This window comes from Labrus bergylta, chromosome 15 (genome assembly GCF_963930695.1).
Source record: "Labrus bergylta chromosome 15, fLabBer1.1, whole genome shotgun sequence".
Classification (NCBI taxonomy): domain Eukaryota; kingdom Metazoa; phylum Chordata; class Actinopteri; order Labriformes; family Labridae; genus Labrus; species Labrus bergylta.
In genome coordinates this window covers 10,298,305-10,319,730 of record NC_089209.1, presented here as the reverse complement: position 1 = coordinate 10,319,730, position 21,426 = coordinate 10,298,305, and the positions used below count along the sequence as shown (strand labels likewise).

Sequence of the window (21,426 nt, the reverse complement as noted above, 5' to 3'; positions counted from 1 at the left end):
AGATGATAGATAGTCTACTTAATAGATCCAAATGGAAATCGAGAATATGAAACTTTTTCTTAAAGATTAAGATTCATAACAACATATGATGAAGATATCAGTAGAAAATATTCTTAATTGTTATGTAATTAAATTGCCCTCAATGCAAAATGGAATGCCAGGCATCTAATGTGCATACACAGCCAGATGGGGTCACTGCAGCATGTTCTTCTTACGCTATGATTTGACTTTACTGTATGCCAATACCAAAATAAAAATGGGATTCAGGCTTCTGGTCAATGTGGCTGCCTGCCTTAGGGTCCTGTGTTAGCTAATGAAACAAAGGCTTGTGTTCATTTCTCATTTGCACAGTAGCATGACATTATGTAAAACCGTGAATGGCAAACATGTTATGGCCCTCCAGTTGGTTTTATCATCTGCATGTTTATATATTGTAGCAACAGACTTTTAACCACTATCCTACAAACAAGCAACTGCATATATTCAAGATACATTCTCTCTCTATGTTTGAACCTAATCGGACCTCCTGTACACATTCCAGATGACTTTGTTGATTTTTGCAGAACTATGAAATTTGCTGAGGGCTACTTAAACAGTCAAATTAGAATACGCACCTAAAATACGGTATGTGATAGCATGTGCTTCTGTCAGGTTAAGTTATAGAAAGTTATTAAGTAAGTAATTAAGTCAAAGCAAGTCTTGGCAATCATAGTTCAGCTGAACACTCAATTCCTGGGATTTGCCTTTGAGGAAATTTTTTCAGAAATTGAAACCTTTGATCCCTGACTCTCCTTGACAGTAAAAGAACATGTTATCAAGAAGTTCCAGAAGATACCAATCAAAGGCAACCAGGATAATGCTGTCAGGGTGCAGTACACTGCCCTACAACAGGTTCAGTGAAATGTGTTCTTGGAAAACAGATTCAACCAACAGTACACACAAACAATAGAGAGAAATCGCAGATGAACTATACATTATATACATAATATACATTTTTAATATGCTGAATAGCTACGCAAAGGCTGCAGGGTTAGGCAGAACTTATTCACTGGCATTCAAAAGGCTTTCATTTTTTTCTTTCATTTTATTTTAAGAAAAGTATGAACCTGTCCACTTTCAGAACAAGCCTGCAAAGTTTAGCCTGATTTGAAACAGCAGATGGCACTGTTTAACACATTTAAACCAATTAAACATTCAATTTTTATACATTTGGTCAAAAAAGTCAAATGAACAACAGCATTAATGTGTTTTAAAGCACAGCCGTATCATTTATTCTGCAGCTCAAAAACCTTGTTTTGGTTTGCACCAGCTCTTTAAAAAAACACACCTTCTGCATGCCAGAACAATTGTGCAATAAATACTAACCTAAGCCGGCCCCAACATGTTTGATTAATTTTGGAAACTCACACTGCGGGCTATGCAAACTAATGCTCCTTCATTACATCAGTGATGCAACTTACAAACATCCACACACATATGGTTGATGAGTAAAATGATCTATCAACAGACAAAGGCAACAAATAAGAACTAAATAAAATGCCCCTGTGGCTCTACTATGCTTCACCTGATTGAGTTGGTGTTGAGTTGCTGCTGAGAGCATTGGGGAGTTTATATCATGTTTCAGCTCAAATGAAGAAAGAATAGATGTTCTCCTTCTGAGATTTAGAGCGAACCAGATATTATAGCTTTTCCTCCCCTAAGCAAGGACCGTTGTGTTTTCTAGCACCTTGGGTAACTCACTCACACCCACAACTTCAAAACTGGAAAAACCACAGGTCAACTCCCTGCATTAACAATGTCACAAAAAGTCTGCCCAACAATAGTATCACAATCTTTTTGTTTTGCAATAAAGGGTGCTGGTAAGAAGCCCACAGGATGAAGCTTTTCTTATTTACTGTCCTGTTGAGACACATCTCTACCAGGGCGGGGCGATTTATCAAGTTTTTAAACTATATCGATACATTTTCAAACAAGATAAAGGGAATGACAATATAGTTTATGTTGCATTAAAATAATGTTATACGTGTCTTCCGTAGAGCCGCCAGTTCACCTATTTTGTATCTATATTTATTTCTAGAGAGAAAAAAATATGGACAAATATATCGAGTAATGACATTCAGCTCAATAATATCGAGATATGAGTTTTGGTCCATATCGCCCAGCCCTAAATTCTAGAGATGAAAGTTTATTGTTTTTGTGTAACAGTGTATAAGCCTTATTAATTGAAAGAAACTGTCTTTCATAAGTAAGTCTAACAGTAAAGTACAGGGCAGAATCACTTACATTAATACTTGTTTCATTCCAAACAGCAGTCCCAAGAACTCCTTATGGACATGCTGGCTCACTGGCAGGCCTTAAGGAATGAGATGGAGGCCTCACTTTCACCTGTGCACTTCCTGTTATGAAGAAGAAGAAAAAGTCAGCTGTGACAAATGTTTGTTGGGCAGTGTTTCTGTTTCATTCACTGGAGCCTATAAGACTTTTTTTCACAGTGCAATTATGGAAATGTACAAGTGTATATAATAAAGGGGGAACACATCTGGAAGCAATATATATTTTATTTATACACAACAATCATCGATTGTTGAAGGTTTCAATCTTCTGATGCACTATAGGTGATAAAAAAAAGAGCTTATCATGTGAAAGAGCTGCAAACTGTCTTAATGTGTTATTCACATACATATTTTTTATGGGCTAAAGGGCTTGTTCATATTTGAAAGGGACATTATTGAGCGTTAAATAATATAGCTATCCAAATTTGCTATCGACAACTAAATCAAGAGAATATTCAGTTCTTTTATAATGCAATGTGATTATTGTTGCTGAATATCCAACTATTTCACTTGACTTGTGGACTATTAAGATGCATCAAAAGGCAAATTAAACCCTCCAAGCTCTTGAGATAAGAACTGAGGTGGATTTGGGTGTGTAGTGATGAGACTGGACAGACATTTGTTAGAACAGTTAGGGCTTGAAGAGCAAGTTTTGAGTTATTTTAACCTAGCTCGTCTTAGTCAAAGAAATAAGAAAAATCCTGTTCAAAACAACAAAATGATGACAATTAGTATGATGCAATCCATCAGTTTCGATTGACTTTTTTTTCCCATTCATTGATGGGTCAATTAGTCAAAGCTTCTTGTAATTAAAATAAATTGTTGGACACACTGTGGACTTTTTTTTTCTCTCCATCTGGCTCTATTGCACACATTTCAAGCTATCCACACAGATTTAGGAACGACATTGTACATCTCGTCAGTGTTTAATCAATTTTCTGTGTCAGTGACCATTAATAACCAATTAAGGTATTATGAGTCTGAAGCCAAACAGTGAAATTTAGCTAGCTAGCTTGCATAACACAACATACAAGCAACGACCAGCGTAACTTGTATTATGAGAATGTTGTTACTACTACCTACTTACCCAACCTGGAAAAAGGGAAAAGCTTAAAAAGTGTACACTCTCTCTGTTTATTGGAGTGTTACAGTGTTACAATTCACTTGGCAGATGCTTTTATCCAAAGCGATGTACATCTTGCCCAAGGACACATCAGACGTACTACTCAGCTGGGGTTTGAACCCTTGATCTTTGGGATGAGAGGCAATGACTCTGCCAATTGAGCCACAGCCACCCCACAATTGGGATGGAACTAATACTTGGTGTTTAGACAACAAAGCTTTGTGTACAGAAGCGAGCCACAGGATCCCATAGAAGTCCCTATAAGTTGTCTTGTTCTACATTTGCATTAATGCATGCTTATTTATTTGTAGTAAGTAGATGTGTTTTTATTATGGAAAATATGAATGATAATTTATTTACTTTTTTGTCTCTTTTTTGGTTTTTATTGCCAGAAAAACCTTATCTCCTACTTGAACCAAGTCCAGCAGTTACGACTTGATGCATCTACATCACTGTTTCACCACAGAGGATGGTGAGCTGATTTTTCTTATTACTTAAAATGAAGTGATGTGATCTGGCTCCGGCTAATCCAGAGAGGGTCCACAGAAATCAAAGCCAGAGAAAACATCAAGACACAATAGGGCAATATTGACTCTGGGACGCTTTGGTTAAATAAGGTTACCCTTTAACATTTTAATAGCTAAACTTACTGGTAGGCCCTTATTTATCCAAAAGCTCCTTCAGTTGGAACTTGTTACCCCCATACTCTGTTTATAATCCTACTTTATAATCTACTTGAAATATACGTCACATTTTTGCTTTACATTAGGCTATTTCTGTACAGCTTAAAGGTTTCTGATTATTTAAAAAAAACACTTATTCCTTAAATGTCCATCTTGTTCACTTTTGCCCTCTTGTCCCTTGTACACCTGGTCCAGATTTGTTAGCGAACAGTATAGCATTGGAGGAACACTGTAGCTATTTAATGACACCACATGTAACCCATTGAACGGCATAGATGTGTTCTCTGGTCTTTTTGGGTCGTTTGGGTGATCTCAGTGCTTTAAGTACAGCAGATGAGCAGTGTCATAGGATGAACTTTGGCTCAAGCTCAAAAGTCCCTCAGACTCGGGAGTGGAAGAAGTTAGGTTGTTTTTTATTGAGCTGTGTATTGTCTTTTATACGACATAAAGTGTCAAATTTAAGAACGATTTAATTATTATTCCTATTATTTGATAGCGACACCCTTTTCATATTACTTTGACATTAGAAATGTTTGTCATCGCAACATAGAAAGGCATCTCTACATACAGTTACTCTTTTCATTAATAGATAACTTTCTTTTTTTTTTAGCACGCTCCCAGGGCCGATAGGTCCTGGGAGGCCGATTGAATATTTTCGACACAGTGTAATCACTGTGATGAAGGCTGCTGTGACTCTTATGTAATGTCAGACAGCCTTCCTTTGCCTGATTAACTTATCTTGGGTTCACGTCTGTTATATACCTGATCAAACCGCCATCACATGCTTTTCTAAGCAGGTGAAAGGTGAGCTCGGTATGTTAGCGTTGAGAGATCCATTTTTTGTAATACAAAGAATTTAACAGACGTTATACATTTTATTTAAATTAAATCTCAAGAGCCACTGGAGCACCGCTGACTTCATTTATAAATGCTCAGTCTTAATTATAGCTCAAATGGCTTACTCTTAATTTTTTAAACAATAACATTATTAACACTACAGGGCGGTTAGTTGATAAATTGAGCATACCAGAGGCCCATATTTGCTTAACAGGATTATTACAATATAAAACAAAGACAAAAACTGAATTAGTAGGATTGTCAGCATAAACTTTAATCACAAATATCTGCTGTTTTGTCTATTAGACACATCGTGGTTAAGCCACCGCAGTGTCTTCCTTGTAGTCAAAGTGATGGAAAAGATCAACCCTGTTGCATCTTTGAATGTCTCATTTCAAATTAAAACTTCTAGACGGATCAGTTGACGAGTCAAAAGTAATATCCACCTTATAACACTCACTTTTTTATTGTTCCTTTCCTTCCTTAGTAACAAGTTTCTTTTTCTATAGTTAGGTTAATGTTGTAACCTTCGATCTACCTGAAGGTCCTTACTTTACTTTGAAATGAAAGCTGGGTTGAATTCAAATAGCTAGTAAAGTACTCTCAGCTCAAGACAGTACAAAAATTCAAAATAAAAGCCTAAATGCATAATTATGGAATTTCAAACATGCGATTAAAAGTGTGGTTAATAACAATAAACTATTTAAATTTTGTGATTACAAGTTGATTTTGTTTGACAGCCTTTGTGATACATTCATATTAATAAATCAAGTATTCATATAACCTAGAATATAATACTGTGCAAATGTCAAACATATTTGTAAATGGTACACAACATTTTAGCCTGAAACTAGTTGAAAACTTTATTGTCCTCTTTCATGTTTTTTACTTCTAATTAATGGTGAGTTATTCAAACACTTTACTGATGGAAAATCACTTACAACACACTGTAAAAAATAATCCATGACAAAAACAAAGACCTTAACAGAAAACTTTACTCAGGCATCAAAAGTAAAAGCATCTTTTATTCACAGAGACATCTCACCAGCCACATGAACTTAAAGACAATAGTCTGCCCTTACCCATTATAAAGTTCAACTTTACAATCGCATTGAGATGCTGTAATACCTTAAAAACGTTAATGTTAAATCCTTGTATCTCTGTTTAGCTAATGTTATGGCTAATTCAAAAAGAGCATTGTCCTGCTAGCCTCCATGCTGGACAGTAAGTTATGTTATCCTAGCTAACTTCTCCATTTTAGTATAGTCGCTCTGCACAGATGCTAACCTAACATACCCCTTCTTCATCCTTTTTTAATACCTGGCCCCTCTATAAACAACATTGCATGCGGATTTTAGTGTTTTACTCGCCTCTGTTTATTGTGTGCCATTTAGGTATGTGTGACTGTTTTTTTTTTTTTTTTTACCAACTTCTGGTTAAAAAAAATGACTCCATTCAGAAGTGCCAAAACAAATTAAATTCCTCAAGTGTCGACTTGAGTCCGGCTGCAAAAGCGAGGGCGTCCCCATTAGTTCCCATATTAGTATGACCATTTTTAGCAGAAATAAATATGTTTACATAGGGAACACATTGTTCTAAATAACGTTTTTAACTTTATGAAGGCTAAGAGTTATGCAAACATTTACATAAATCTGGGTGTCACTAAAGGATTGACATGTGGACGTGTAAGTAGCGGTTTGCCAGGAGGCTATAGGCCAGTCTCAGTTCAAGCTCTTTGCCTGTTTCCAGATTGATCTAAAGTTAGTTTGAGATAGCATTTCAAACAAGGTGACAGCCATTGTTGGACTTCAAAACACCTCTTCATAAAACCAGTGGGTGATGTCACTGAGACTACATCCATGTTTTCTACAAATAAATTATTATAATAATAATAATAATAATACATTTTATTTAAAGGCGCCTTTCAAAACTCTCAAGGTCACCTTACAGAGCAGAGATAAAAAAAACAACAACAAGGTAACAACACAACAATAAAATTAACATTAAAAAAATATAAATAAATAAATAAATAAATAAATAAATAAATAAATAAATAAATAAATAAATAAATAATAATAATAATTGAAGTCCAAGTTATGGCGTGAAATTAAACTAAATAAGATAATGTCATAAAACAGTAAAACACTTTAAGACACGCTCTAGTAATGTGTCAAAAGCAGCAGCGGACCTTGGTTTCAATTCTGTCATTATGATTCATATTGTTAAGAAGTCATGGGGCAAAGGTTTTCTTACTTTCCTAAAAAGGCTTTCATGTTTTTGTGAGGTAGTTGAAGAGACATTATAGTGTAACCTTTGTTCTAAAATAACATTTAGGGAGGAACTACAGAGTATCCAGGCTCCTTCCTTTTGAGTGTCTTTACACACTAAATCAACCCTCTGAATATTTAAAATCTAAACCTGCTTGATTTTAACACCATATATTTTTAAACATAAAAAATGACAAAAATAAGATGACAGTTAAAACATTAAAGTGCAGTTTGTGACTTTGCTGATTCAATCTCATATCTAAGTCTACATTTGTTTACTGCACTTTGAGCACTGCAAACAAGCAGTTGATGCTGATGATTCACAATATATGAACGTTGAACTGATTATTCTTTGAAGACGGATGATATTTTTATTATTTACTTCAGAAATTATTACCATAATTGTTTTAATTTCTTAGTCATGAATTGTCCTATTGTCTAAAGAATTCAACACCAAATGTGTAAACAAGAGTATAAGATAAAAAGACAGAATCCTCCCCCACCCCATGCTGACAGACATTCTAGTTTCTGAAAAGTTTTAACCTTTGGCCTGCCACAAGGACAGCTCAGACTTTGGAACCAGGGCAACACATTTGCAAGTAATCACATACAGTAAAGCCTATAAAAGCCAGAGCAGTGAACCACAAGAATTAGTCTTCACTGAAAGAGGAAGACTCTCCCTACCTTAAAGCTTCAAGGAGCTTGACTTAAAGCCCATCATGGGGGGTACTAAAGTCTGCCTTTTGCTGCTTCTCGGCACATACGCACTGGCCCGTGAGTATTATTACGCTGTTGTTGTTTTTTATTTTAACTTAGCAAATCAATTTTAAACAATAATAAATATTTGATAATTTGGTAATATTTGATGAATGTTAGTGGTTGTCTGTTGCTTGATATTTATAATGAGGACTTTTTCCTTTAAGTTGTTACTGGTTTTATGTGACAAATTAGAAATGCACTAATGTTTAAGAGCATTCTTAGTACTTTGTCAATTTAATATAAAGGTTCTTTTTTTTAATGACTGAAATGGAACAATTATAGCTAATAAGGATAAACAAATGCTGGTAGTTTGATTATATTGTAATTTTGTATTCTGTTATCTAAGTGTTACCGTATTGTCTGGTGTTTTTAGAACACTATTCGGCTTTTCAAAATGTCAAGCAAACTATTCTTTTTCCTTTCACAGAGCAAGATGTGGGAAGTGTTGAGGAACAATCTCCAGCTTGCTCTTGTAAGTAACTTCATCAAGCTTAAAACTGTTTAATCACTTTTTTATGACATTTATAAGATGTGATTTAATTTGATATACTGAACAGAAAACACATTTTAAGTCCTTCTTATCAGCTAATCTTTCATAAAAGTTTGATTTTGTATTAGGTTGTACATTTTCAGTAATTAAAGTTATATGTCAAGCTTTGTGCCTGTTTTAAACAGACTCATGCCTGAGCTAGTCTGGGTGCATGACCCCAATTTATTTATATATTTATTCATTGATGAATGGTCTTACCTACTCTTACTGGTGGAATTTTAAAATGTGTTTGCATTGTGTGTACTCTGTTGGTAGAATGTCTTACAGATGAAGATTTTTTTGATTGCATTTTTAAACAGGATTTTGTTATAAAGGTATGCAGTGTATTTAAAATAATCATAATAGTGCTTTAACTGATGTTTCAAACAAATTTTCAGTGTCCAAAAGATTCAAGAACTTCAGACGATTTGCGTACGACTACAAAGCTGAGACCTTTAACGGCGTGAATGGAGCCAGCGACAACAAGAGCGGCCCCAAAGTCTCCTGCAAAGTACGTTTTTACATCCCTGTTGTACAGTTACTGCAAACAAACAATTAAACAAAACAGTCCCATAACTGAATTTAAACAAAAGTAAGTTAAAATGCTTGATTTTCTGCACAGGTTGAAGTGGAAGTGCCCCAGACCTGTAGCTTCATCCTGCGCACAACAGAGTGCTCTCTGAGCGAGATCTTTGATGTGGATGAGGCAGGAAACTCCCTGTACCGTCCTGCTGCTGAAGATGAGGCTTTCAGAGATGCCATGGCCAAGTAAGTCCCCTCGTTTTGTTTTGAGCATTCAATTCAGATTCAGCATTTTTCTTCACATTGAACCTTAAAAAGATGTCGCTCAAATGTTAGAAAATAGTCATACATTGCTAGATATTCAATATTTATCTGTTAACAGGAATCCCTTGAAGATCACCGTTGAGGGAGATCTTCAGGTCAAGCTCTACCCTGAGGACGATGAGCCCGTCAACATCCTGAACATCAAGAGGGGAATCGTCTCCTCCCTCATTGTGCCAGTCATGGAAGAGGACAAGAACAAGATAATGGTAGCTACCCTGACTGTTTTTTTATTGCCTCGTTTTTGTTTTGTCAGTATTTCCAGCTGTTACCTATCAATTCAGGTCAGAGTCACAAAGTGGAATCTGATTATCATGCAAAGATAAACAAGTTGCACAATGAGCTGATAAGCTGCCCCAGACAAAGGTGATAAATGCTCACGTAACATCATGTCCTCAGAATGACTATCTTGAGCTGCAGGGCAAAGTCCCAGATAACTTTATCTTGTCGATGACCTCACCTGCTCTCATAACAGGGAGGCAATCTGTCAGATCAATTGATAATTCAGGGAGGCTACTGAAAGGACAAAAACATGTTTACTCATCAGTCTCTTGCAACTCTGTGAGGTTAATTGTTGATGATGCCTGTTTTTTTGTTTTCAGTCCACCGTGCATGGAGTCTGCCCCACTGACTTCACTGTCAACGCCAGAGAGGACATCGCCACCGATGTGACTGTCACCAGGGATCTTTCCAAATGTGATATGTTCTTTGCTCGCAGGCAGCACACCAGCCCCTTGGCCCTCATCACCGGCATGGTGAGAGACTAATACTGGCAGCGTCACAAGCTCAAGCCAAGGGTTGTTAGATTGGGTGTAGGATTTAAAAATAATTCAAGAGAACAGCACTCATTTTAAAAGGATAAGAGAGGATAATGCATTTAAACACACTATTTTAAAATAGCATATTATTTATAAAGAGCTGTGCTTTCTCTGTCCGACATCCAGTAAATCTGTTTTCAAGCAGAATCTAATAGAACCTTGCTTTTGATTGTCTTTCTACAGAACTTCCCTCTGTCCAAGATGATTGACAGCGCCCAGACTTGCAACTACAAGTTTGACAACCAGAAGAAGCACATGACCAGTGGAGTCTGCACAGAGAAACACATCTTCCTGCCCCTGTCCTCCCAGTAGGTTTAAAAAAAGAAAAAGTGTTTGACATATGATAGAGAAGCAAATTTACCATCTCTCTACACTTTCAAATAAACTCGTCTTTACAATGTGCAGAGGGCAAAACTTTAGATAATACATGACAATTTGTAGTGTAGGTTTGTTCCTATATTTGTGAACAATTTAGTGAGTTTTGCTCATTGCATTTTCCTAACTGGCCTTCATATCCAAACTGAGTTGTACGTTTTCCAATCATGACCAGTTTATCTATATTTATTTGCAAACAGGAATGAATATGGAATTTCCACGCTGGTGAAGCAGACTGTAACTCTGAGGGAGACCTCCAAGATCAACGACAGAATCTTTGACCGCAGTGAGTGTTTAAGTTTTTTAATTACAAAAAAATGTGAAGAGTAAACCTTACATATTTAATAACATGTAAGATTAAAAAAAAGCCTGTAAAATATCAAAATCTGTCATCATTTTCTGCATTTTGTAATTGTTCGTGATTCACTTCCTGTGCAGATGAGGACAACCTTAAATACCTGTCCATGGATGTTGTTGATGACAAGCTCCCCAAGCAGACCACCGATGCTGCCCTGGTCACCATGCAGCAGCTGAACACCCTGTCTCAGACCAATCAGGGCGAGGAGCGCGCCGCCCTCTTTAACAAGCTGGTGTCTGAGATGCGTGGCCTGAACGTTGACGTTGTTGGATCTGCTGCCGTTGAGATGATGGCTGTCTCCGAGGCTCTGACGTTTCAGGCTCTGGCTCAGTGCGGCACCCCAGAGTGCACTAGTGCGCTGCTGAAGGTTCTCAGGAACTTTGACCAATCTGCTCTTGAGGTTGATGCTGCCGTCTACGCCATTGGACTGCTGCCCAACCCCTCCCGACTGATGGTGAAGGACATGCTGGCCATGGCTCAGTACAAGCAGAGCAAACCCATCATGTATGCCCTGAGCAATGCAGTGAGGAAGTAAGTACATCTATCTTCATATTTGGGAGCTGGAAATTGTGTTTATACCATATAAATCACTAATCACTTATTTATTCCTTAGACTGTACCAGGCTGAGGGTCTCACCCCTGAGATCACTGCTGTCTCTGAGTATATGACTACCATTCTGGGCCCTGACTGCCCTGGAGAGAAGGATCTGACCTTCCTGTCCTTGAGAGTACGTTACCAGCTCTGAAATTCAGCCACTTACACAAAAAAGGTAAAAATCTTTATGGCAACTTCTGGTACCTTTTTTTAAATTGTCTTTCTTTCCATCCAGGTTGTTGGAAACATGGGAGATGCAATGGAGGCTGCTGACCCAGCCATTAAGACCATCCTGCTGAAGTGCATGAGACAGCCTGCAACCACCCTGTCTGTGCAGCTGGCTGCCATCCAGGCTTTCAGACGCATGACTGTGACAGATGAGGTAACAAACATCCCTGTTTACAAACGATTAGTGTCCTAGATTATACATTTTAGTGTCACTAAAAACAATGACAAACAAGTAACGGTATTTTTTTTTCTCCAGGTTCGCGCTAACCTCCAGAGAGTCAGCCAGTACCCCAAAGGTGCAGTGCAGAAACGCCTGGCAGCTTACCTAACTGTGATGAGGAATCCTCAGGACAGCGACATTGAGATGGTAAAGAAGCTGGTTACGCAGGAGCAGAACGTGCAGATCAAGTCCTTTGTGACCTCCCACATCTACAACATCATTACCTCCACCGACCCAGAAACCCAGGAGTAAGAACAGAGCCCCTTTCAACTGACAGCCAACTTCAGTCTTGATTAAATGGTTACCCATTCTGCTGATGCAGTGCATGTATATTTGGCTGATTTTGTCAAATGTTATTGTTCCTCCAGGCTTGGTAGGAAGATAGTGGATGTCCTGCAGGACACTGAGGTCATTGCACACGGTGAATACAGCACAAAGTCTCGCAACTACAAGCTGAGCGGCATTCAGGGAAACATCGTCTTTGATCCTAGCAGCCAGATCCCAAGGGAGGCGTTGCTTGAGACTACACTGAATGCTTTTGGTTTTAGCATGGATGTTTTGGAGGTATGCAATATTTTTTTTTGTCTTGTTTACACTTACCAGAAACTCAAGCAAAGGTCTTCTATTTATAACAATGTAAAAGTGAATATGTGGTTGGCCTAGATTCACACTCAAACACACTAAACTAACCATGTTTTACCAACAGATTGGCATGGAAGGAAAGGGCTTTGAGCCAACCATTGACGCTTTGTTTGGAAAGAATGGATTCGTCCCTGACACCGTGTCCAAGGCTCTGTACTGGGCTGATGACAATATGCCACCACAGGTCAGAGAACTTCTGAGGAAAGGGTTTGGTCCCATGGAAACAGAAGGAAATAAGGTATATTTGATGTATAATTACTTCTGTTAAAAATAATAATCTGAGTTATGTTATTTCCACTGATACCATCACAGCTAATACAACTTTTTCTTTTTTCTCCAAAGGTTCCTGAGAATCTTATGAGAGAGGTTGCACGAAACTTCAACAAGCTGGTTAAGGATCTGCAGAGTCAGGAGTCCCCAGAGGCCATGGCCTACCTGAGGATCATGGGAGCTGAGCTTGGCTACATCAAGGGCAACGAACTGAAGTTTATTGCTGATAATGCAATTATGTATGCAGAATTCTTCATGAGGATCCTCCCTACCAAGGTACTGTTCTGTTTGCAGGTTGTAAATGTATGAAAAAGCCTGTCCAACAAATAACAGCTCTCTTCTGAACAACAGTGGTTGAACATTTAAAGTGACTTTTGACTCTTTTTATCAGGTCATGGCTCAGCTGATGTCCAGCACTGACAATGAGCTCTTCGCCCATTACATCTTCATGGACAACAAGTTCATGATGCCAACAGCATCTGGCTTGCCTCTGACATTTGCTATGTCTGGCACATTCGCTCCTGGTGCAAAGGGAGGACTGCATATTGCCCGTAAAATGGTAAATGTTAAAAAATATATATTTTGAAGTTTTTTTAAAATTATGCCACAGCTCTGTTGTTAATGTGCTTCCTCAAAAAAATCATGATATTTTATTGAAATCTATGATCATTATAAAAGTTCCATATAAATAGTATAAACGTTATTTTGTAAGAGATTAAAGTTGCATGGAGAAGAAGTGTTCGTATATTTTTCATGATTCTGCACACTTTAACATTTGATTGTATTTGTCTTGGCTTCACAGAATGAGCTGGTGTTCATGCCATCTATTGGAATTGAGTTTGTGACTAAGATGGGAGTCCACGTGCCTGAATTTGTTGTATCCACTGTTGAGATGCACACCAACATGTACCATGAGAGTGCATTCAATGCCAAGATCACCATGGAGGGTAGCCAGGTCAAGCTTACAATCCCCGCCCCACAGGGCACCACAAAGCTCTTCACCATAAGGTGACAAAAAAAAACACCCTGATATTTCATATTTAGTCAATTTAATAGTTGTTTGTTGTAGTATTTCAATTGCATATGTATTGCCTAGTTTTGTGTTATGCCTTTGTAAAACAGTTGTAGATAAGGTTTAGTGATAATTACATTTTCAATGTCTGCAAAAGAAAAGAAAATGTGTATGTTCAGTTTTCAGATACAGAAAACCAATTTTGCTGTTTGTTTTCTCTGTCATAGCAATAAGGTGCAGATTGTGGGCGGTGGTGTTGCTCCAGTGATCCCATCCAAGGAGGGTGAAATTAGCTGTGACACTCTCTTTGGAGTTAAATACTGCACAGAAACAAGCCGTGCTGACACTCGTGGCAAGACTGACATTCCTTTCTTCCCCCTGAATGGAGAGACCAAGTAAGTCATTCTGCAAAGATTTAAAAATGGATTCTTTTTTACAATTCTGTGTCAATGATGGCAACATAATGAATGATTATAATGTTTTTAAGCCCCAAGAAAAGTGTGTTTTTTAGTTTTGTTTCATCTGTGTATAGTTACATCAGTTTGCTTAGTTTCATTTGGAAAAATAATCTTGATTGAAATATAATTCATGTCTAAACATTGATATACATCCCCTCAAGTTATTAGCTCTGCTACCATATAAAATCCACTGCTTTACTTTCTGAGGTGGTATAATACGTTGGATTAATATCTTTACATGTAATGACATGCCAGTAAGTGTGTACATACAATATTGTATGCAAAATGTAGGTAAAGTTTGGCGTTTTTGATGTTTTCTTAATTCATGGTGCTATACCAGTTAAGATCCATTTAAAAACTCATCAGACTTCAACTTGTCTCCAAAGGTTTGCTCTGCTGATCAAGCCCTCTGAAGAGGTCTCTGAATACACAGCCACCATCGTCTATGAACACCTCAGTGAAGGAGAGGATGGCCTCCAGAAGATTGACTCTTTGAAATTCGCCTTGAGAGCTGAGGGTATGAACTTCTTATTTGGAAAAAACATCTAAAAAATAAATTAGTTATAATTCATTCATAACAAAACCTCCTTATTAATTTTTGAGAGTTTCAAGCATGAAAAATAACGTTGTACTTCCTTCCTTCTTTCCTTTTTACTTATTGTCCTTAGGTGCTCAGCCTACAGAGGCTACAGCCACCATGAAATACAACTATTACAGGAATGTCTTCACCACCGAAGTCCAGATCCCTGACTTTGATGTTGAGGCTGGTGTTAAGGTTGGCATGACTGACAGCAGTGCCAAAGGCAAATCCATTACACTTGAGATCTCCAACAAGAATGTGCCACAGATCTCTCTGACTGGCAGTGCCAAGTAAGTCAGCCAGGCCATAAACTTAAGTCAAACAATGAAATAAATGTAATATCTTATCTAAAAGGAGGTACTCATGTAAACAGTTTTTCTGAATTTTCTTCCAAAAGTTGACATTGTTTTTGTTGTTTTTTCATAATTTAAAGGCTTCAGGCCATGACTGATGGCATGCTGCAGGTTCAGCTCTTGGTCCCCTCACTTAATACCGATGCTGCTCTCACTGCTACCATGAGCAATTCTGACGGACTCACCATGGAGATCAAAAGTGAGGTGAAGCTCCCAGAGACCTCCTCCATCCAGGCAGTCACATTCAAATATGGTAAGTCTGTAAACCATGGTGATAACAGACTTCAAAGATTAATCATTTCAGGAACTCATGATTTCTCAAAAGTCCAGTTTCAAATTAGATGATAAAATTCTGAATGCTTTTCATCTCAGGTGAGGAGCAGGCTGAGGTTCAGCTGATGTCTAACATGAACGCTGATACTAAGATCCTGGTACCTTACACTGAAGCCCTCCAGGCCTGGCTCGTGCAGTTTGTGGAGGATGTTATGGACCAGCAGGTTGTCAAGACTGACATGAAACTGCGTCATATCTTCAACAAGGCAGTTGAGGTAAAGATAATGTAATTTTGACCATTTTAGCTAAGTTGACTTAGTCCTTCCAACCTGTAACATAAAAAATGTGATATTTGATCAACAGGCCAGCAATATCTGGATGGACAAGATCACAACTGATGTCCCCTATGTTGAGACTCTGAGGAACAAAATGGAAAATGTGGAAATGCCTTCCATGCCTGAAAACATATTCATGAACCTGTAAGTAAACCCCCACATATAGTTATATGGATTTTGCTAAAATTGCAACTGATCCTGATTAAATTTGAAGACAAGTACAATAATATTTACTAACCATTGAACAACTTTTCTTTATTTGTCCTTTCACCAGTGAAAGCACATTTAAATACAAGTTCAACAAGGACCGTCTGACCATCACTTTCCCTCTGCCTCTTGGTGGCAAATCATCCAAGGAGCTAATGATTCCTCCAGTGGTCACCTCCCCAGAAATTTCTATGCCTCAGTTGGGCATGAATGTTGCTTCAAAGGAGATCAGGATCCCCATTTTCACCATCCCCTCTGAATATGATCTCACCCTACCTCTGATGGGAATGGTGGAAGTGACCTCCAAGGTCAACACCAACTATTACAACTGGGAGGCAACTGTGTCTGCTGGAAACAACACTGTCGAGTCTCCTAACTATGTGGCCAAGTTCAGCATCATGGCTGACAGTCCTATCAAACTTCTCAGCTTTTCAACAGAGGGTAATTTAATCTCTGTTCTTTTCATTTAAATTGTTATTTAACTCAAGATAAACAGTAGAAAATTGTAACTAATTCATATTTTACTGTTTTTTCTATTTTATAGGAGCTACAACAATCACTGACACTGCAGAGAAAACTATGAAAATGGCCATTGATGGTTCCCTAAACCACATGCTCATGAACACTGGTCTTAGTGTGCTGGAAACCATTGCTGTCACAGACACCGTGTTGACAACAGGAAGGTACAATGTGTACGCTGTATCCCCTGTGGGTCTGGACACTTCTCTGACTATCACCACCCAGGTCGTCCTAGCCAACGACATGCTCTCTGGAGATATCAACACAGACGGAAGTGTGACTGTTGGACCCATGACGGCCAGCACCACCTATCTCCACACCTTCTCCGTTGAGCCATTAAAGAAAGAAGCAAGATTGGAGAGTACTCTGCGTGTGAACTCTGAAATCCTGAAGGTTGTGAACAAAGTGAAGGCATCATATGCAAATGAGGAGCTTCTGATTGAGTCCAACACCAACATGAACAGTGACCCCATCAAGCACACCACCAAAATGAGCCTGAGCTACAAGGATATCAAACTGACTGCCCAGGCTGACTCTGTGACCAAGGCTAATGAGCGAATGCTTCGTAGCCAGATCGAATTCTCTGCTTCTGAAGGACAGGCAGGCCTCAGGATAGAAAATCAAGCTGAAGACACAGAGAACCGTGCCTACTCTTTGCTCACTGGTACCATGAACCCCTCTGGTGTGGAGATCAATGCTGATGCCTCCTTGAACATCTTTTCAAGCCTTGCCTCCCACAAGGCAACCCTGGCCCTGAACATGAATGGCCTGACCACCAGCTGTACAACTACTGCTCAGCACAGCCCAATGACCTTTGAGAATGTTTTCCATGGTGGAGTTGACCCTAATGGTGCCACCATGTCTCTCACCACTAAGGCAGCTATTAAAGATAACACCGCTGAGCTCAGTGTTGAGGGAAAGATGGCAAGTACAGAAGTGTATTTCAATGGCATCCTTAAGGGTAACCTCTTTGACATAAACACCAGAAACAGAGTGAACCTCAGACTGAATGAAGATGGCCTGGTTCTCTCCAACAACATTGTTGGATCTCTCCACGAGATGAGGACTGAAAATACTCACTCACTGTCTCTTTCTCTGAGATCCTTCACCCTCAACTCCAAGACTGACAACGTCCTTGACAACAGAAACACCTACATGCATGACATCACAGTTAACATGGAGCGTTTTACTGCCACAGTTATGGTGAAAAATGACCTGAAGATCATGGAGGTTAACTTTGTGAATGAAGCCCAGTTCAAGGCCCAGCCTTACAACTTTGAGCTGTCTGGAACAATGATGGGAGTCTTTTCCGAGGAAGAACTCAAACACATGTATGAAGTCAAGTTTGTTGATGCAGTCCTCTCTGCCAAGAGCAACACCAATGGTAAACTCCTGGGCACTCACATGACACATACCACTGATATAGAAGTTGCTGGTCTGACCACGAAATTTAACAATGTGGCCAACTTCAACTCACCAGCTCTTCGCCTGGAAAGCACAGTAAAAGCTGTTGCTGAACCTTTCACTCTGAACATTGATGCAATTCTCAACTCAGATGGTGCAGTGTATCTGTATGGACAGCAGAGTGGCGACCTGTACAGCAAATTCCTCCTGAAAGCAGAACCCATGCTGTTCACACATTCATTTGAATGCAGAGCCTCAACAACCCATGAACTGGAAGGCAGACCAACTATTAAGACCAACATGGACAACAAGTTCAACAGCATGCTAAGCTTCCAAGAGCAAAGTGTCACACTGAAGGTTACATCTAAAGTGAACGAGCACACTTTTGATCAAGAAATGAGTGCCTATAACAACGCAGAGAAATTGGGTATTGAGATGAAAGGAGAAGCCTCAACCCCTCTCTTCAGTGAGGCAAGTGAAAATTATGCAATCTCTGGATTTGTTAATTATGACAAAAATAGTGAAAGCCACTTCCTCCAGATCCCATTCATTGAGCATCTGCCTGCCTTTATTGAAAACATGAAGACCACAATGATTAACCTGATGGACCAAAGCATTGAGATGCTGAAAGATATCGACATCAAGTATGAGATCAGCACAAAGTTCCAGAACAAAATGTCGGAACTGAAGGAGGTCATTGACAACTTTGACTTCAACCTCTTTGTCCAAGACCTGAAAAAGTTTCTCACCTCAATTGAAAACGTTTTGACCAACCTGACAGCCAAGTTGCCAACTGAACAGGTTGTGAATGTGTTGAAAACAGTAAAGGACACTATCATGGCCTGGACCAACAAGTATAACATTGCTAACAGGTTTAATGTGATATATGCCAAGATTGAAGAGATCCTCTCCAGCTATGAGGTTGAGAAGATGATTGGGGCCATCATGGATGAGGTTGTCAAAATTCTGAAGCAGTATCAGGTGAGGGAGAAGATCCAGTCTGTATTTGTTGCTGTAAGGTCCATTGACATCAAGCCTTTGCTCAAAAGAGTTATGGTACCTCTTCAGGAGCTTGTCAACGAACTGTATGCCATTGACTTCAAACAGCTGATCGATGATATGAGTGACTATTTTGTAAGAATGGTCCAGAAAATCAAATCCTTTGATTATGACACATTCACAATGGAGTTGAAAGAGAAGGTTTTAGATATGAGCAAGATCCCCTGTTTTGGAAAACTCTCTGGAGAGTTTAGAGTTACTTCACCTCATTACACACTCAGGACCTCTGCTGCCCTGGAGAACACCACGACTACATCAGTCACACCTGAGTTCAAAATGAACCTCAACTCCCAGGCTTCTTCTACCTTGAGAGTCCTTGACTTCACTGTGGATGCAGGTGTTCATTTGGCTGCACCCAAGATGAGTCGCCTCTCCATTTCTGAGAACATCAAAGTTGACCAGTCTTGTTTTGCTCTTGACCACAAAGCAACAATGAATCTCTATGGCCTTTCAGCTCAAACTTCTGCTGAAACTACTGCAAAGGTTAATACTGAGCTCTATGTTGCAGAGCTTGTAAATACTGCATTCTTTGCCATGGAAAATGGAGTGTCTGCCAACACGGAGACAAGCTACACACATGAAATCAACCGCTTTGGTAAAACATCAATGAATCAAAAAGCTGTCTTTGTGGTTGAGGCAGGGACTGTAACTCTGACTATTAACAATCTGGCTGAAGGACAATTCGCAGTTCTGGACTTCTCAGATGAGGCAACTCACAAGAGTGATGTAGAAGTGGTCATGGATCTCCACACAGCTAAAGTGACCTTCACAGGAGCAACAGGCAGCAGCAACTTCAAAATGAGTCAGAATGTGATGGCAGATGTTTGCATTTTCCGCCACGTCATTATTGATGCCAAGTTTGAGACAGAAACACCTGTCATGAGGGGTAGTGTTGCAGAGGTCAAGTTCCAAGCTAAGGTTGAAGACATGAAAATGGATTTCACTGCCTCTCACAATGCAGAGCTCACTGGACAGGTTGAGGGAACTCTCTCAAGCTCTGTGCTTGCTTTGGTCACACCTAGTGAGCTTACGCTTGACACTAAGAACAAGGGAAATGCCAAGGTTGCCCTTCCATTCAAACTGTCTGGAAAGGTGGATCTCCAGAATGACATCTCTTTTACCCTGAACTCTGACGTGCAACAATCTAGCTGGACAGGTGTGGCTAGATTCAACCAGTACAAGTACTCCCATTACTTCAGCATGGATAACGGTGATAGAGAAATTAACATCTTTTCACAGCTTAATGGAGAAGCAAATCTTGATGTTCTGAAGGAGCCAATCACCATTCCTGAAATAACTGTACCAATTTTTGGTATCAAGACACCAAGAGTGGAAGACTTCTCCCTGTGGGAAGACACTGGCCTGAGCAATCTCCTGATCACAACTGAGCAGTCATTTGACATGAACTCCAAGGTGAAGTACATGAAGAGCCCTGAGATGATCACCATTGATATTAATGTGGCTCCAGTCATCAATGTCATCAATACCAATGTCAAGACTCTGCACAAGAACATGCTCATTGGCAAGGACAAGGCTGCTGACATTCTGGCTTCATCTTACGACACAGCAAGATCAGAATACGAAAAATATAGCATTGAGTTGCCAAAAACCATCACAGTCCCTGCCTACAAAGTCCCAGTGATGAATATCGAGGTCTCCACTTTCACCATTCCTCTGCCTGACTTCAGTCTCATCACAATGCCTGCTCTTCATGTTCCATCTGCCCTCAGCAAGCTTACGCTTCCAAAGATCACTCTGCCCGAAATCCAAAACATCAGGATCCCTGTGATGGGTGATCTGACTTATGAGTTTGCCATGAAAACAGCAATGATCACACTCAAAACAGATGCCAGTATTCTTAACCAGGACAGCATAATCATCAAACTTGATGCTTCTTCATCTTCTGAATTTGAGTTCCTGACTGGAAAGATTGAGGGCAACACCAACATTAACGTAGTTGGCGGACTAAGAATGGCATCTGCCCTTTCTGCAAAACATGCAATGCTAGAGGGAAAGCATGAGAGCACCATCATCTTAAGTTATGAGACTGTGGATACCTCCATCACCAATTCAGCAAAGGTCAATCTACCTGCCCTGACTATGGAAATCTACCAAGAGGTAACTGGAAATCCAGATCAAGGCCTTGTTGTGTCTATGTCTACTCCATCTGCAGGACTCATTGCACTCCAGATGCAGACCAAGCGTCCCGCCCAAGTGAAAGCAAGGGTCTATGGTCGCTACCCGGTAAGAAACTTTTGTGAACTTGACTGGTTACTAATAACCTTTTTAATGTTATCACAATGTTAAGAGTATTTCTTTTTTTGTAATTTATCTTTTGTTTCATGT

The 21,426-nt window shown here is 39.2% G+C and overlaps 1 protein-coding gene across 1 annotated transcript in view; it reads left to right on the top strand.

Moving 5' to 3' along the window:
- The first annotated feature begins 7,947 nt into the window (after positions 1–7,947).
- Positions 7,948–21,426, top strand: part of LOC109989637 (apolipoprotein B-100) — a 44,529-nt gene continuing 31,050 nt past the window's right edge. The window contains 25 exon segments of the mRNA XM_065964115.1: positions 7,948–8,017; positions 8,430–8,474; positions 8,930–9,042; positions 9,154–9,299; positions 9,436–9,583; positions 9,977–10,129; positions 10,376–10,500; positions 10,768–10,853; positions 11,006–11,456; positions 11,539–11,653; positions 11,756–11,902; positions 12,005–12,216; positions 12,337–12,532; positions 12,675–12,848; positions 12,953–13,156; positions 13,272–13,439; positions 13,683–13,888; positions 14,120–14,287; positions 14,737–14,867; positions 15,019–15,220; positions 15,364–15,536; positions 15,656–15,831; positions 15,920–16,035; positions 16,166–16,539; positions 16,643–21,324. Of these exon segments, the coding sequence (XP_065820187.1) occupies positions 7,963–8,017; positions 8,430–8,474; positions 8,930–9,042; positions 9,154–9,299; positions 9,436–9,583; positions 9,977–10,129; positions 10,376–10,500; positions 10,768–10,853; positions 11,006–11,456; positions 11,539–11,653; positions 11,756–11,902; positions 12,005–12,216; positions 12,337–12,532; positions 12,675–12,848; positions 12,953–13,156; positions 13,272–13,439; positions 13,683–13,888; positions 14,120–14,287; positions 14,737–14,867; positions 15,019–15,220; positions 15,364–15,536; positions 15,656–15,831; positions 15,920–16,035; positions 16,166–16,539; positions 16,643–21,324 (8,766 nt within the window). The 5' untranslated portion in view covers positions 7,948–7,962.